The sequence below is a fragment of the Cataglyphis hispanica genome, chromosome 3 (genome assembly GCF_021464435.1).
Source record: "Cataglyphis hispanica isolate Lineage 1 chromosome 3, ULB_Chis1_1.0, whole genome shotgun sequence".
Classification (NCBI taxonomy): domain Eukaryota; kingdom Metazoa; phylum Arthropoda; class Insecta; order Hymenoptera; family Formicidae; genus Cataglyphis; species Cataglyphis hispanica.
The window spans coordinates 10394769-10411461 of NC_065956.1; the positions used below are offsets into that span (position 1 = coordinate 10394769).

The 16693-nt window shown below is 33.9% G+C and overlaps 6 protein-coding genes and 1 long non-coding RNA gene across 15 annotated transcripts; 4 read left to right on the forward strand and 3 right to left on the reverse strand.

The window, feature by feature from the left end:
• Window positions 1-6: 6 nt before the first annotated feature.
• On the reverse strand, window positions 7-2143 carry LOC126859284 (protein crossbronx homolog). 2 transcript variants are annotated; one of them, XM_050610406.1, is made up of 8 exons: window positions 2068-2143; window positions 1959-1983; window positions 1629-1810; window positions 1472-1536; window positions 977-1077; window positions 711-898; window positions 431-599; window positions 7-346 (listed from the first exon to the last, which is right to left on the reverse strand). In XM_050610406.1, exons 2-8 carry the CDS (start codon window positions 1971-1973, stop codon window positions 263-265), a joined length of 804 nt encoding a protein of 267 aa, XP_050466363.1. In that variant the 5' UTR covers window positions 1974-1983; window positions 2068-2143; the 3' UTR covers window positions 7-262. The 2 variants fall into 2 exon arrangements, with proteins under 2 accessions (XP_050466363.1, XP_050466364.1); XM_050610407.1 differs by having other exon boundaries at window positions 2064-2133.
• A 242-nt stretch (window positions 2144-2385) lies between these two features.
• LOC126859304 (uncharacterized) lies at window positions 2386-4072 on the forward strand. The gene is made up of 3 exons (XM_050610439.1): window positions 2386-2721; window positions 2878-3191; window positions 3430-4072. Exons 2-3 carry the CDS (start codon window positions 2956-2958, stop codon window positions 3680-3682), a joined length of 489 nt encoding a protein of 162 aa, XP_050466396.1. The 5' UTR covers window positions 2386-2721; window positions 2878-2955; the 3' UTR covers window positions 3683-4072.
• A 50-nt stretch (window positions 4073-4122) lies between these two features.
• Window positions 4123-5508, forward strand: LOC126859309 (uncharacterized). Its single transcript, XM_050610446.1, has 4 exons — window positions 4123-4334; window positions 4405-4501; window positions 4584-4668; window positions 4966-5508. The coding sequence occupies exons 1-4, from the start codon at window positions 4133-4135 to the stop codon at window positions 4975-4977; spliced, it is 396 nt and encodes a 131-aa protein (XP_050466403.1). The 5' UTR covers window positions 4123-4132; the 3' UTR covers window positions 4978-5508.
• A 187-nt stretch (window positions 5509-5695) lies between these two features.
• On the forward strand, window positions 5696-11600 carry LOC126859270 (zinc finger protein 846-like). 6 transcript variants are annotated; one of them, XM_050610386.1, is made up of 5 exons: window positions 5696-5758; window positions 9290-9436; window positions 9517-9654; window positions 9731-10902; window positions 11452-11600. In XM_050610386.1, the coding sequence occupies exons 2-4, from the start codon at window positions 9311-9313 to the stop codon at window positions 10472-10474; spliced, it is 1008 nt and encodes a 335-aa protein (XP_050466343.1). In that variant the 5' UTR covers window positions 5696-5758; window positions 9290-9310; the 3' UTR covers window positions 10475-10902; window positions 11452-11600. The 6 variants fall into 6 exon arrangements, with proteins under 6 accessions (XP_050466343.1, XP_050466339.1, XP_050466341.1 ...); XM_050610382.1 differs by lacking the exon at window positions 5696-5758 and adding an exon at window positions 5765-6210; XM_050610384.1 differs by lacking the exon at window positions 5696-5758 and adding an exon at window positions 6221-6533.
• Window positions 6590-8761, reverse strand: LOC126859248 (piggyBac transposable element-derived protein 4-like). 2 transcript variants are annotated; one of them, XM_050610333.1, is made up of 2 exons: window positions 6794-8761; window positions 6590-6723 (listed from the first exon to the last, which is right to left on the reverse strand). In XM_050610333.1, the coding sequence occupies exon 1, from the start codon at window positions 8504-8506 to the stop codon at window positions 6812-6814; it is 1695 nt and encodes a 564-aa protein (XP_050466290.1). In that variant the 5' UTR covers window positions 8507-8761; the 3' UTR covers window positions 6590-6723; window positions 6794-6811. The 2 variants fall into 2 exon arrangements, with proteins under 2 accessions (XP_050466290.1, XP_050466289.1); XM_050610332.1 differs by having other exon boundaries at window positions 6590-6725; window positions 6812-8758.
• On the reverse strand, window positions 11219-16602 carry LOC126859244 (protein scabrous-like). The gene is made up of 3 exons (XM_050610326.1): window positions 15434-16602; window positions 14439-14778; window positions 11219-12776 (listed from the first exon to the last, which is right to left on the reverse strand). The coding sequence occupies exons 1-3, from the start codon at window positions 15658-15660 to the stop codon at window positions 11457-11459; spliced, it is 1887 nt and encodes a 628-aa protein (XP_050466283.1). The 5' UTR covers window positions 15661-16602; the 3' UTR covers window positions 11219-11456.
• On the forward strand, window positions 11685-14609 carry LOC126859324 (uncharacterized). Of its 2 annotated transcripts, XR_007688792.1 has the most exons (4): window positions 11685-11832; window positions 11911-12065; window positions 13017-13154; window positions 13586-14154. It is a non-coding gene; the product is annotated as an uncharacterized LOC126859324 (long non-coding RNA). The 2 variants fall into 2 exon arrangements; XR_007688793.1 differs by lacking the exons at window positions 11685-11832; window positions 11911-12065 and adding an exon at window positions 14461-14609 and having other exon boundaries at window positions 12774-13154; window positions 13586-13972.
• Window positions 16603-16693: the final 91 nt, after the last annotated feature.

The following is a 16693-nucleotide window of genomic DNA, read 5'->3' on the forward strand; positions in this document are numbered from 1 at the left end:
AAATAGACAAATAAATGTATATAATCTCTTTTTATTAAAAACTACAAGAGCATATATTCTAATTTGTTCTACACAGCAATCACTTAACACATAGATTCATATAAAATTTTAAGGCATATATATAATCTCTGAATAGAAAAATAGTAATATTAATAAGTTTGTATCTATATTGATTGCCAAGAGAGCAATAATTTTCTTATACATCTCTTAAGGATGTATGTTATTTCACTATTTGTCAGTATTTGAATTTTAAATTCTTTTATTATCTAGCTTCTGGTTTTGAAAATGGTTGAAGAGAGCCAGGTTGTACCCATGACAAACCCAATGGTTTATTTTCATCTTCGCTCTATAAAATACAATAGACTGATGAGAAAATTCTTAAATTTAATGTGATTTATGATTTAACAGTGATTCTTAAGTATTTATTTACCTTTGGTTCATAAATTTCTTGTTTAATGGGATCATGCACTTCATTCACATATCGAGTGAATGTAATATAATGCGAATCGTCCATGGTTGGTAAATCAAATACTTGATTCACACTTGCTTTGACACAAGTTTTCACACGTTCTCGAAAAGCCTCAAGATTACTTTCTTGTCTGTAATGTCACCAATTCATATGTGAAAAAAAATATTGGGGACCACACATTCTTTTCACGGTTTCTTTGGATATATCTCTTGTATGCAAAGCAAATAACAATTATACTTACAAGCTAGATGCTTCCTGATTAATTGGAGTCATTTTTGGATCCAGTTTAATAAATACTTTTGTAATATATTGTATCAATTGCCAAATTCTGTTATTTCTTCTCCATTCAGGAAATCCCCATGATGTGCACAATTCTCCGTTTTCTGGATTTATCAATGGATGGAAAACTTGAGTTTCAAATACAACTTTCTAAAATATATTTCAGATATAAAAATTATAGATTTTATATATATATAAGATTGATTATTTGCATTTCAGTATTCTTACAGGACAATCTCCGAGCGGAAAGTTTGGTGGTAATGTAATGGTGAACCTGAAAACTCCGCCTTTGTAGATCCCTTGTCGAATGAATTGTACACCAAACCATACTGCGGCAAAATGTTTAGAAATAACATATATATTAGAATTTTTTAAACTAGTCTTCTTAACTACATTCAAGTGAAAGAGCCAAGACATATGGATATATTTACATCAGAACCAATATACAAGTTGTAATCAGGATGAGCAAGACCTATAAAATAGGTTTACACCTATCAAAAACATACTAACGTTTCAATAAAAAAAAATTTCAAATATGGACAAAGAAATAAAGAATGAAAAATATTTATTCTTCTTCTCAATCTCTCTGCGAGTCATAAAATAGCATTAGCTATTCTAATTCCAAAGTAATAATATTACAAACTAGGTTTATCACAGAAAACACATGCTAAATTTTAAATGTGTTAAATGTAACTTGTCATGTATAAATCTAGCAGTACTTACAAAAAGAATTTAAAGCAGACGGTATTACATAAATTCCCTTTAAATCTTGAGAACACAACATCTTGCTGAAAAAAAATATATATATTAATTATTTTTATGATATATATATTATAATACTACTGTGTATGTGTGTGTGCGTGTGTGTGTGTGTACTCACTATTCTGAAATAATATTATATTCCTGTAAGAAAACAGCATGTTGCTTGTTAGTTTGCGGGACGATCGGTCTGTCTATCATTTTTACAGACATGCCTAATGAAGACTCTCCATTACTACTTCCTGGCACAAGCTTCCTGAAGGATCCTTGCCTATTTAAATTATCATTTTTACTGTCTTCACTCTAAAATAACAGCAAAATATACATATTATTTTTTTTAAATACTTATTAAATACAAAAAATATGTGTAAAAAAAATAATAAAGCATATATGTGATTCTTTTATTTGATCACTGTTATTGAATATAGTTTTCTCAAAAATATTCCCCTACCTTGGTCCCCGACATGATGAGTCGTCTTTAAAAAAATGTATGAAGATGTATATATTAATATCTCGCTACATCGCATTTAACATAAAGATAAGCGATAAGCTATACCTACTGATAATCTTCAGAGATTGTACTAGATCATACTAGAACCCCCCATTTGGGCTAATTCACAGATTACAGATTGACATTCGATGCAGCGTCAACCATAGATCATGTGATTTAAAGTGATGGCATGTTTGATTCATCCAGATTGCTTTACAGATTAATTTTTATGACTTGAAATTTAATTATTTAAATATATCTGCAGAATGTATATGTAAAGAATAATTTTACTGAGCAATCCCGCGTTTTACATTTTAGATTGTAATTTAACGTCCAAATCAAATGAGATTTGATTCAAATATGATTTCATGAAAACTCATCATAAACATCACATAAAAACATAACAGAAAATATGAGACGGTCTTGTAATTTATAGAATTGATTCATTTTCGCTTTCTCTCGTTTTTTTCCTTTCTTTCTACAGCGCGAATATATATACTTGTTTCTTGTTTCATTTTAAGCATTTAAGAAAGGTGCAAACAGGCCTACTGTCAATCAATCAGCTGATGAGAGATAATGCCAAACGAATCATGCGACGATCACGTCACGCATGGCATTGAAAATTGACAGCTGATAAGCCGGAAACACATGCTTTTGGATCATATCGATGTTCATTAAATGGCTCGCTATATGCGAATTGAATATGAAAATAATAATTATATATGTAAGCTATAAAATTATATGATATGAATGTTATATATATATATATATATATAATATTATATACTAAGGTTTTTTTGTGCTGTCTTTTATTCTTATTTACTCGATCAAAATCAAACATAAAAATCGTAATCGACTACAAACAATTATTTACTTGCAGAATGTTTTAATCTCAAGTTAAAAAAATAATAATTCAAGACAAAATTAATCTACAATTCTCTGCGTAGCGTAATGAAACATGCAGGCTTCATTATCGACTCAAACAATTGGCTGTATTGGAAAATGTACAACTGGTTTGACAGTTGAGGAGTTAGATCAAATTACAGATAATATAAATAAAACTTTATCTCATCCAAAAGGCAGACAAATTTTTGAAAGATACCTTCAAAGGCGCAATCTTCAAAGTAGTCTGGAATGTTTGGAATTATATAAAACTTGTTCAGAGTTTCTTGCTAAGGAATTGACTCAATCAAAGTAAGTCAGATCTTGTACTACTAATAAATAAGACTTTCGAACATTAATACATTTGCATACAAAATCAATATATTAAAATATTAATAAAATTTAAGACTTGAGAAATTTTCACAAAATATATATATAGCAATTTTTGTATTTTTATTATTATTATATGAAAATATTTAATTAAAAAATATAAATATGAAGCAAATTTGTTTTAAAATTTCATATCAATATTGATAAAAATAATTTACAGATCAAAGGATTCTGATTTAGAATCTTTAACTATAGATGTGACAATAGTGAGGGAAATTGCCGAAGATCTAGATGGTGTTCCACAAATAGACATGGCACTTATGGAACGATTTAACGAGGCCTTAACAAACAAGACCAGAGAAGCATTACTTACTGTATTGGAAGATACGCGAGACCGATCGCGAGATTATTTAAGAAACGTACACCAAAGTTTTAAACAATACATTTCAGAACCATGCCCAATAACGAAATAGTATATTAAACATGTCCACATAAGAGTTTTAATATTTATATTGCTTTGTTATAATATTTGCACTGTAAAGATTTATGATGTACATTTTTATTTTTCATACATGATGAGTGTACCTCCATTCATATACCATTTATACAGTACTTGCTGTCCAAAGATATATTTAATAGCAAAGGATACTGTGTGTATGTGTGTGTGTATGTAGAATAGAAATGTTCAAAACATCAAAAAAAATAAATTAAGGCGGCAGAGTTATGTTATAAAGAATATTATACAGAGCACAATACGATTAACGATAATAAAAGCTTTGAATTACTTAAGATACTATATTTTACAATCACATAAAATACAGAAGGTTAATAAAACAATATCGTTAACAAGAACGAATCTTTAATGTGTCTTATGCCTTCAGCTGTCAATTAAATTAGATTACAATTGACAAATATTGAACATCATGTATGTAGAAAGCCTCGAAGGAAAATATATCGCGACAATTAATAAAATACGTGATACCGCTCGAAAATTAGAAATAAGTTTAAAATATTCGCGAGATTTAGAAGCTGTCCGCTTTCTGCGGTATTCTACCTTAAAATCTCGCGATAAAATTTTAACGGATGATTTAAGGAAAGCTAAAATACGAAACGAGCAGATGTTAAGTAAGCAAAACTTTTGCTTGAGTTTACTTGCTTTGCTGTGTTCTGTGCGAGAGAAAATTTTGATTTTTAGATTTATTTCGACAAAGCGTTACGGACGTTCAACTTGGTTCCTTTGATATATTGCCGGAAGCTTTAAAGAGACAAGTGCAAAGGACATGGCACCAAAAGTAATTTCTTCTAATAATATTTTTTTGCCTTTGTATCATTGCTGAATTTTCATATTATGTTTATAAGCATGTTACATTTTAGGTACGATACTTTGTTATCGCAAAACGAGCGTTTGAAGAAACAAATCAACGCTATGAATTACAAAATGAAAGAAAAACAGAAGGAGGTTTGTATGTTTAAGTTTTCTTATATGTCATTGCAAGTACAATATAATACATATAAGATTATATCAGAAAAACGAAATATCTTTCCTTTTCTCAGAATATGTCATATTTTTATAATATGTTGAATATTATAATTTATGCCAAATGAAATGTTTTTATCGTGTGTCACGTCATGAATCTTTTAATTTGTAAGTCGTTCATGTGTGACATTGTAAAATATATTTCGGCAAAAGCCTTAAAGAAACTTATGTATGTACTGTAGATCGATACTTTGCAACAGAAATTGCTCAACCTTGCAGGAAACATTATAAATGCTGACGAAAATATTGAAAAAATCTGCAGAAAATGCTGGATTCTAACAAATAAAGCCTAAATTAAAATATACATTATGTGTGTATGACTTCAAATTCAAGATTATCGCAAATCTGGAAAAATTACTAAAGTAAAATTATTAAAAAAATAAAATTTTTTGTAAAATAAACTGATGAATGAAAAAAATGTTAAATGAACGCGCATCGTCAACATCAAAAAAATATGTTATTAATATGTTTGTATAATAATATGTTTGACTTAGATAAGATTACATCATATTTATATCAATAAAATTATAAGATAATTATGGGATTTAATTACAATCTGATTGGATTGAACTGGTCAAAGATTTATATGGCTTCTTTATATGAATAACATGTTTGCCAGTTTTGGTGGCATAAATTGCTAATAGTAAAAGTAACAAAAAGTTCTTATTCTTATTCTTCTTATAAATATCTTCTTAATCAAGTTAATAGAATGTGGACTAAAAATTACATTATTTTTAAATATATTTTTATTAATACTTTTTTTCAGATAACGGTAAAATTTTAAGAAATCAAATTGGAAATATTTTAAATTTTCATATCTCATTTTAATCTGTGAAACCAATTAAAAATTAATTAAACAATTAAAATTTAAATAGATTTAAAATATTAGTCAATAATTTAAAATTGTAAACAGAATTGTTTGGAAATGCGCTCGTTCAAAGGTGCGCCGATACAACAAGCGTATGCATCTCTTGCTGTTATATAATTGCGACAAGCTCCGTGAGATCAAAATGTGAGTCTCTGCAAAAAAATAATTGTAATGAGCAGTAAGCTCGATGATCGTTTGCCGGGTGGTAGTCGTTCTCTTCTTTTTCTAGTCAACTTAAAGTCGACTTTAAGCCAACTATTTCCAGAATGGGTTTTGTTGACATTAACTGTTGACTATAAGTCGACTTAGAGGCAACCACATTTCCAAGAATTAATAGCCGTCTTTCTTATTATATGTCCAATCGGAAATAATATATATTTTACGTGAATAATCAAATTCATTAATCTATACTTAAGAAAATATCCATACAGCATTAAAGCTTGCAGCAACATTGCTCTATATAACATTGCATCACTGTATATTGCAGTGTAATGTTGCAGAAATATGCTTTTTCCAAAAAGCAGAACTCTTATTGGATATCGTCTATCGCTATCGCTATTGCCTCGCATTGTACAAGGGTCTTTATTCTTTTGAAGGTATTGGTTTTCTTATCATACACATGATCGAGCAATGACTATCTCTTTCCCGTAACTCGACAAGATATTCATTTCACTTTGGGCGCGTTCCATTTAACGAACACACGATATCACATCCTTGTTATTCACTGAAAGTTAAACAAAAACAGATGATGCTCGCGAGCATTGCGATCGTTAAATGGAACGCGCCCTTTATATATATATATGTACATTCACTTAAGCGGAGAGCACACACTTTTGCATAAGCGCATAACAATAAGCATAAGGAAATTGATTGGTTCATTTTCTTATGCATACATTTGTGGATCACGGAGGATATGAAGGTATATCATTCTATCTTTGTTTAACACTTTGCCGGCCGCACTGTTTTTAAACATTTCTTCGCTTGGCGCTCTGTTATTAAACTCTGTTATTTCGCTTGTCGCCGGCTGTTTTTGAGGTTATTGGGAGATGATAAATTTCAAGTTTTTCTAATCTCATCGGTAGTTCTCACGAGTTTTCAATCCGCCTCACCTCTTTTTATGAAAATGTACATATGTAAATAAATGTAAAATTTTTTTGAATTATATATCTTTTTAATTACATTTTCTTTGGTACTTACTTAGTATTTCTCTTTTAAATGATACGAAGCAAAACAATCTCCAAGATGTAATGCAACACCGCACGTCTTGCACATCAAATTTGTTGGCTTTCTTTTCTTTTTTTTGGTACATACATGGCACATTCTTCGTTTTCGTTTATTGGTTTCGGAAATGAGTACTAGCTGGTGTTGCCTCAAGTCACAGGAAAGTCTGTCGATCGCTTTATGGGACGCTCGCGATATAGAAGCGACCTCCAAGTTTTGCTCAGGTGCAGTTACTTGATCTTTTATCCAGGATTCAGACACTTTCAATAGAAAATCATGAAATCGGAGACTTTTGTGTTCTGTATGGAAATGTTGAAATGTTCTGAATGCATTAAACAATGCGCAATTAAACAGGTACATGCAAACCTTTTTTGACCATTTTATCGTTTTTCTGTATATGGGATAGTAACTGAGATATTGGTCTGCTCGATCCACTCCCTTCCTGTATTTATTGTAGTCTAATATGCTTTCAGGTTTTTTTATTGGGCAATTGGTTTTCCTGCATTTTTTTTTAGTATCAATCAAAGTGGCATTATGTATTGTAGAGACCATCCGTATCATTTTGATTTTCGAAGCTCTCCATAACTGTACCAGTACATCACCTTCTCGTCGATGGCAGGCTTCAAACACATCGAGTTTTTCTGGAAATCCTCTATTTTTCCGTATCGTTCCACAAACTCGAACTTTCTTTTGAAGTAAAATTTTTGCAAGTTCTACGCTGTTGTAGTAGTTGTCCATGTACAGGTGATGCCACTTTCCATAAGAAGATTTCAATAGTTCCATCACCGTTTTCGCTAAAGGCTGTCCAGCGCCGGAATATATTTGAAATGAGGAAATATATCTCGTATTGGAATCACATAACATCCGAATAAGTATGCCATATTTTGTAATTTTTGATGGGTTGTAAACTTTAAAATTCAGTCGTCCACGCCATGGTATCATTCCTTCGTCAATCGAGATGTTTTGACCAAGGCCAAAATTTTCTTCAAACTTTTTCGAAAAATAATCAATTATCGGTTGCACTTTAAAAAGTCTGCCGGCATTATCCGGTTTATCATTATTATTGGAAAAATGCAGATATGATAATATTTGCCTAAATCTATTGCGGGTCATCGTTTTGCGAAATATGGGAGTTTCTATTAACGGATTCGTTGACCAATAATCATCTATTTTTGCTTTTTTTACAATTCCCATAAGGATAGCAAGCCCAAACCATTTTCTAAGTTCGGTTGCCGTAACGCTGACAAATTTGGCACTTTTTTTACCTATTTTCCTTCTGTGGCAATTTTGATCATAATACTTGTTTGTTTCGCTGCTGATATGTTTGAATAAATCCTTCCCAATAAATAATTCGACGATGTTCTCGACGCTCTGTGCTTCTTCGGGAAAAACGTTTGGGCCCGGAAACCCTTCAAATTCCTCATTGGTCCTCGGTAAATCGGTATCTGACAACGGTACACTATCGTCTTCTTCTGATTCATCAGAATCACTTGGCAACCCTACCGTTCGCCGAATTCTTCTTGTAAGAACTTCACTGTCTGAAGATTCTGCTTCACTTTCATTTGTAGGATCTGCAATGTCTTCTTCCCAATCCGCAATGTCGATTGGAACGTCGGACAAGTCGTCCGCGCATTCCTCGTAAATAACAGTGTCTTCTCCTTCGTCTGCCATGATAAATGGGTACAAGTACTCATAAAAAAAACACTCGCTGACGTATGTAACTTATTCCACGTAAAGCTGTACAGCTTTATGCTAAAAATACTGTACCTAGACGGTACGGAACAAAAGCAACAACAGAACCCCACAGATTATCAAGAGAATGATAAGGATACTAAAATGTTGTCGTCGGCCACTGGACGATATCGTGCGCACGACATCATTACAGTGCCACCGGCCGCCGAGCGATACTTTGCGCGCGACACCATTGTGGTGCCGCCGGCCGTCGAGCGATTCTTTACGCGCGACACCACTGTGGTGTCGCCGGCCGCCGAGCGATACTTTGTGAAGGTCACGCCGGACGTCAGTGTTAATATTTAGTAAATAACAAAGATAGAACGACACTCTTGTGCACATGACACGAGTGATGTTTCCAAAAGCAGCCTCAGTATAGTTCATTTTCTACCTTCTAATTGACAATTTGTCATATAGAATTCAATTTTCTTTTTGATAACATTATATCTTCTTTAACGAAACATTAATAACTTTAAATGTTTTATTCTTTTATTTCATATAAACTACTCTTATTTCATACTCTTATTTCATTATTTATTTCATATAAACTATTCTTTCCATTTGTAGAATAACAATTTTTTCGTTAGAATTTTTCAGTTAATTTAACCTAACCTAAACGTAAAAGATTGACAATTGATGCAGGATTAGAAATGGTCATATCGAGAGATAGTTACATCAATATTCGAGAAAACAGGAAAATATTTCTCCTATATATATTTGCAGAGACCTTATGAAAAAAACGGTATGCAAAAAGTATGCAGATTATGTCTTCAACCGGCGCAACGCGATGTGACACCCTTATTTGATGATGTTAACGACGACGAATGTCAACGATTGAGATTACAGATTGCGGATTTGTGTTCCATTATCGTGAGTAATTGTCCACTTTGCATAATCTCAAAATGAAGTCCTAGAAAAGATTTTTACATTAATGCCATTTTTTAAATCAGATTTTACAAAATGATAACTTGCCTAAGTTCATATGTTGTAAATGCAATATCAGATTACGGGACGCTCACGAGTTTGTAAATCTTTGTAAAAATTCCAACGATAAACTGCATGAATATTATGAAAAGAATCATTGCCAAGTAAGTGAAAATACTATCCACTGAAAGACAAAGTCTTTGACTTTTAAATTAAATTTAGAACTCTTTATGTATTCAGATTATAAAAGTAATAAAAGAAAAAGGGCAAAAGTCAAAAGGAAGAGAACATAAATATGCTGGCAAATCTTTAAGATTTACAAGAAAATCTTTAAAGGCATATTCAGAAATTGCTGTAAGCTCAAAAATGTACAACACTGCGTTATCTCAGAGCACACTTAATGTAGAGATAAACTCAGAGCCTGATAATAACGATGAGAGCGATCTTGATTTTAAGATCCGAGAAACGTCTTCAAACGAACCTGTTATATTAAATAAAAATGTTCGCTGTAATGAATTGTCAGGTAACAATAAAAAACAGTATCTTTGCGATGTCTGCAGTAAAACCTTCGTCTCGAAGTCCGGATTACGGTTGCATCTTAAGTCGCATTATGGCATCAAACCATACACTTGTCAATACTGTGACAAGAGCTTCGCTATTCCGAGTTACAAGAAGAGACACGAGAAAATACATACGGGCGATAAGCATTTTGTTTGTCACATCTGTAGCACTACTTTCGCGTCCTCGAACGGGTTAAAGTATCATTTAAAAGCTCACACAGGGGAAGCAAATTATCATTGCGACACTTGCGGCAAGTCCTTTGTTCGATACAAGTACTTAAAAGACCATATCTTTACGCACACCGGAGAAAAGCCATACATCTGTAAAATATGTGATTCCGCTTACGGCAATTCCGGCAGCCTGTTTGTGCACGAGAAGAAATGCAAATTGCAGCGCGTTCTCGATTCCGAGCGGACGCCTTGAAAATGGTTTCAGTGACAATAATGGTTTGATGTAACTCGTGCATTAAAATTTCGTATACATATATCTTGTAATTAATAATCTAATGTCCTGTTGATATGGTTCTTTATAGTTTTATAAGCAATATAAGAAAAAACTGAGAGAGATATTATCTCTAAGAGTATCATAAAATTCATTCCAAATTATACATTTTCTAATCTAATACAAATGTTTTTTTATGTGTAATTGCAAAAAAATTTCCTCTTAATTGCGCAATGAGTTTTTTTTTCAAATATGAATTCAACATATATAATAATATGTCTGTGCGCAAATAGAAAGCCCGAATTCTGCGTATGAAAATGCAAAAGGGATATATCAGACTTTTTATGGACTTGAAAAGGTTCCGCCTCTAACAGCTGACGTCTCTCTTCAATAGTGGCAACGCTAGACAGGTAACATTTGGAAAATAATAGCATTGAAATTAATACATGTACTAATATTATGGTAACATATCCCTTTTTTTATATAATAGCTATAAAAATTTCATTTTAAATATTGATAAATAATGTGACAATTGATTAACTTTGTGAATTTTACTTTTTGTATGTTGTAATATGTTGTAATATGTTGTAATATGTTGTAATATTTGTCTTTTTATATATTGTAATTTTTATCTTTTAATACTTTATTTTATACTTTTAATATTTTATTTAGAGGAAAAATTAATGGCTTTTATTGGCTTGTTATATATATAATAAGTAATATATGTTTTTCACACATCTACAGCATTTACTCTATCGTGCATAACTGTACATTGTATTTACATTAAAGTCTTTAAATTATATTTAATTCTTTGGTATTACAATCAATGTTCTCTCGTCAACTGACTGCAAGATGCGTGACTCAAATCGCACAAAATAATTTTTAATTTGTTTAAAGTTTTTCCATATCATATTTAATTCTGTTTCAATAGAAATAATTTCACTCGTTTAACGTTTCAGGGTCATCAACAATTTTGCTTTCGTTGCACTGACATCTCGGAAGACGCGACCGCCATCCATTCATTAGTGGTCGATTGGAACCACGTCAGGCCCAAAGAATATCTCCCATTGAGATTGGCGTGTTGACAATGACTAAACCACCATCCACCCCGATAATTGGCTGCACAGTCAGTGGTACTGATATCCATATCGCGATCCTTGGCGCTAAACGCCATGCCATCCTGGTAAGACAACGCATCGGTCGCATTGCCCGAGTAACCGGACACGTGAAGTCGATAACCAGTCTCTTCGGAATCTACCGTGAAATGCTCGTACTCGGCGTGCCAGTGCACGCCATAGGTGTCGATCAAATCGACTCGTAATCTGCTACAATTGTCGCGGGTAAGTCGATGCAATGCTTCGTTACCTAACCAGAATTCGCTGACCGGCGAACCGAAACCGACCGAATATTCGTTCCAGGTGCGATCAAAATCAATCGCACCGTCGATTCTACGAGCCACAACAATCCAACCGGCGCGGCAGGAAGCTAATAAAGGTGTTCCGGGACCAGGCGCTAACAAAGTCAAACCATCGCGCTCTTCACAATTGCCCGGAAGCGAATCTACCATGAGACGGTACTGATCCTCCACTTGTTCCAATTCGTGCGTGACGTTTGCCGCCTTGGCCAAATTGCGAGAGAGATCCAGTCGGCTAAGGGTCTCATTCAAGGCATCCAGATTCTTCCGTTGCACATCGCTCTTCTCTTGCAGCTGCGATGCGCTTACGCTCAACGCCTGAACCGCGCGTCGAAGATTGGCAAGTTCCTCCCTGGTCAGCGATAATTCGGCCGCCTTTCGCGCCGCGTTTATCCCCAATTTCGCCAATTCTCGTTTCACTTCGGAGCGATTAGTATAGACAGCTTCTTCAAGGAGTCGCACCGAGTCATATAGTCGCACCACTGATTCATCAAGCTCATTCATCGACACCAGATCTTGGGTGGCATTGAACACTTTCTTCAAAAGCTCCGCCTGTTTCAACTCAAGATTCTTTACTCGTTCCTCAAGATGTTCGCGGTCTTCATACACAACCCGTTTCTCGATCATCGTTCGCTTTCGCGCTACCACGGAAATCTTCCGTTCGACGTTTCGCAAACGTTCCTCGAAGCGAGCGCGATGAGTCAGGGCACGGAAATAGTTGCGTCTTCGGGCCGACGTGATTTTATGCAGTCTACTCACTTCGTTGTGAAAGAGATCGGCTTTGTCATGATGTTCCAATTTCTGCGGATTCTGACTAGGAAGTGTGGACTCGCATTTCAGGGATTTTAACTCTATCTGCACCGTGCTTAACTGAAAAAGATAAGTTCATATTTTGCATAGAGTTGATTTGTAATATCATTCTTAATATTCTTAATATTTTTTTTCTGATTTTCAGAAAATATGTAATTAAAAAATTAGCGACAGAATTTTTTTATGTAAATAAACCCGAACAATTAGTAAAATCATTATTAATCTCCGATTTCGTAAACTCTTTTCCGTTCCACAAAATAAAGTCCTACTGATTCTTTTTAATCCACCGACTTTTTACAGGCAGTCCTTAATAACATGGTGTGTGTACCTATACATATATAATACACATGCGTTTATGGAATGCGTGAGAGTAGGGCCACAGCTGTCGACTCGTATGGCTATGGTCGCCAGCGTGTGTCAAATACCACAGACACTAAGGTTCGCCGCTCAAGATACATATATAGGATCAAGATAGAATTTATAAATTATTATTATAGAATGATTCTCTCGCACATGCATAAAAAAATTCAAAAAATCAAAGAAAGTCATTAATTTTACAAAAACTATTTTTTTGTTTCTCACTTATTACTTAATTATATATTTCGTATTATTTTTCTACATTATTTTGTAATAACTGAATTAGCAAATGTGTTCCATTAATATCATGCTCCTTTAAGAGCAAAATAATCTAAAAATCTAACAATACAATATTCAAATAAATCTTCATCATTGCAAAGTAATTCCATATGGAAAACGCACGAGTTAAATTTTAATTTGTTGATATAACACAATTATTCTGCTCGATACCCCACTAATTCTCATTCTTTGAATTTTATTCTTATATTACGTTTAATTTCTTGTGACGGTAGAAAGTCGAAGCGCAAGGAGCGGAAAGTATTTAAGAAGGAATTGGGGGAGCCCGGGCCTGAGGGGCACATATATGCAACCCAGAGGCCCGTTGTGCGGGCGGGGCAAGAGGAAGGGAAGAGGAGGTGGAGAAGCAGCTGCCAAACGGCAAAACGAGAAACAGGAATCAAGCAGCTGGCCGCCTCGTGCAAAGCGCAGGTGCACCGATCACGCCCCCCCCTTTCTTCTTCCTGCCGTAAATACTAAATGGTAGCAGCAGCCATTATCTACACGGACGCCCGTTGTTGGCGCGCGAGCGAGCACATGCCGAGCCCTTCGGCCCTTCGATGTGTGTGCATACGTATACGTGGTGGATACGCTCGCCGTCACCACGAAATCGATCTCGAGACGTAAGCGAAAAAAATCGGCTGTAGCCATTGAGCGGCACGCGCGCATCTAGGAATCCCGTCGGAATCGCCGATGGCGCTATCAAAGATATATATATATATCATATACGCATATCCTTATGTAAGATATTATCTTGTAGTTTATATGCGTATAAAAGAGAAAATAAAATTTGATTTATAGATAATGAGTATAATTATATGAAATATTTAATGATTATATTTATTGGATTATATATATATATATATATATATTAATTAGAGTAAAATTCCAAAAGTTATACTCTCGTGAGGAATAATTGCGAACTGAATAATCCATTGCTCCAAAATAAGGAAAATATTTAAGTAATTTTTTTTTTTTCATTTCACTTCGATTTAGTAGTGTGGCAAAATGGTATCACCTGTCCCTGCTGCCATTGTTGTTTCCTTTTTTTTTAATTTTTTCTAACATTTGCGAAAGGAAATGACTTACCTGACTACTAATATCTGCGCAGGAGCGAGATAAGAGACTGGCACGTTCCTTGGTCGCAACAATATCGAGTCTGATGGTACCGAGGATAGCCTCAATCTTGGTGATTCTGCCACCGAGATCGCGCACACTCCTGCCGACTTCGGCTACGTCACCCTTTAACAGAGCCAATTCGCTCCTCATCCTCGAACGCTCAGCCAACTCTTCGCTGGCGTTCCGCGTCCTGAGCACTTCGGCGACCTCATTCTGTAGCTCCGTCACGGCACTGCCGAGCCATCTCACCCTCAATCGTTCGTTCTTCGCCTCGTTGCCGCTTCCGCCGCGAAGAGCAGTCACTTCCTTCCTGTATGTATGAGGGGATATTTATTATAATACGCACCTTTTTTTCTGGGGTATATTATTATTATATCTTTTCTTTGCATGCCAATAAAAGATGATTATCGCTATTTTTAAGAATAAAAATAAAAAATTGTATGTATGTATATATATATATATATATATATATATATATATATATATAATATTCGTATTTTTATTATAAAATTATTATATAAAATTTATTATAAAAATTGTTTTAGATATTACTTAACATTTTATTATCAATTATCTCACAATGTTTATGGTTTTCACTAAATTTAGATAAATTTTAATGTTTTATTATTTTTATTACAATTAAATTAATTATAAAAATTATAAATAATATTCATAAATATAAAAAAGAATTCAAAGTATAAAAAATTGAATAATATAGATTAATTTGAATATTTTTTATACAAAAAATACAAAAAAAAATCATCTTTATAAAGTAAAAAAAAAAACAAAAAAAAAAACTGATCTGACAGAATATCTAAACTTCAATGAAATTTTAAAGCGTCTTGCTGTCAATAAATACCATAATTATATACTTGGCAACTTCCAATACACTCATGTGTTATGTATCGTATTACGATACGTATATCGATACTACATGTGAGGAAATGTAACAAATAGAATTTTACCTGAGTTGCTTTACTTCGTTCCTAAGGACAATGAGTTCCGTGTTTTTTTCCATCGATTGTTTCAGACTCTCCTCCAAAGCGTTATAATCCTGCTGTCGATAATCCAGCAATGCGCTTACTTGTTCCTGCAATAGCTTGACTGTATTGTTGAGATCCTCGTCCGCGCACGTGCCAACAATCAACATGTTTGCGATAATCACTGATAACAGCCACAGTACGTTCGCCATTTCTCGGATTCTTAATTCTTCAATTCTTTTAAGGATGCTTCAATTGTGAGATTTTTGAATTTTTATATTTCGCAATTCATATATTCCCCTCGAGGGAAGAAACTCTTGTATATTTTTGTTTTATAAATCCCCGAGAGAATATTTCGTGTATTTTATAATTCACAAATCTTCCGATTCAGATATTTAATGTGCATTTGGCAAATCTTTCTTATTTTCAAGTTTTTAAATCTTCGCACATTTTCAAATTTTCATCCAAAATCTTGAATTTCTTCAGCAAAAAAATTTTATCACATCTTATCACCGTTAATTAACATGATACGAACAGATTTATTGTGATTTAATGTGATTTATCCAAAAAATCCGATCTATTTTTGAAGAGACTTGTCGAGTTTGATCGAGTCGCGTGCGATGCGATTGTCGCAGTGCGCTTGATCGCCTGTCGAAAGTCTACTGGCGCAGCCAGTACAGCGTACGAGTTTTATATCGGCCTTTAGACAAAGGTTCGTCCGGACCCGGTGTGGAGCAGGTGTTCGGCAACACCAGGCCCTCGTCAGGTATATATTGTCTCGCGCGCCGGCCGGCCGTTTGTACCCCCACATGCCTGCTATGGCTACGGCCCCTACCATGTTTCGTTGCGCTCATATCCTGGCATAAGATCGTAATAGATACGTCGTATGGGATAGTGATATGATAAATGCATCGCGCGAGTACAGAGTGCTGGATAATAAGCCCATCTGGCGCACGGGACGAATTTCTCACACAACTAGAATAATTTTTTGCTTTCCTAAAATTTGAATTGTTTTAAGTGGTATATCTCGTAATCTTTGAATCTTTTGTTTACATAGATTTCCACTTTAGTGGAACCAGTATTAACTCAATTTCTGTTCAATTAAGGTCAATCTAAAAAATTAATTAATTACATTATTCGTAGTTTGCGAGAAATCGAGCAAATATATATATGAAAGATATAAATTTTTTTATTGTGCTGTAATTAAAAACGGAATTGATGAAAAATAAACTGTTCATTCGAAAT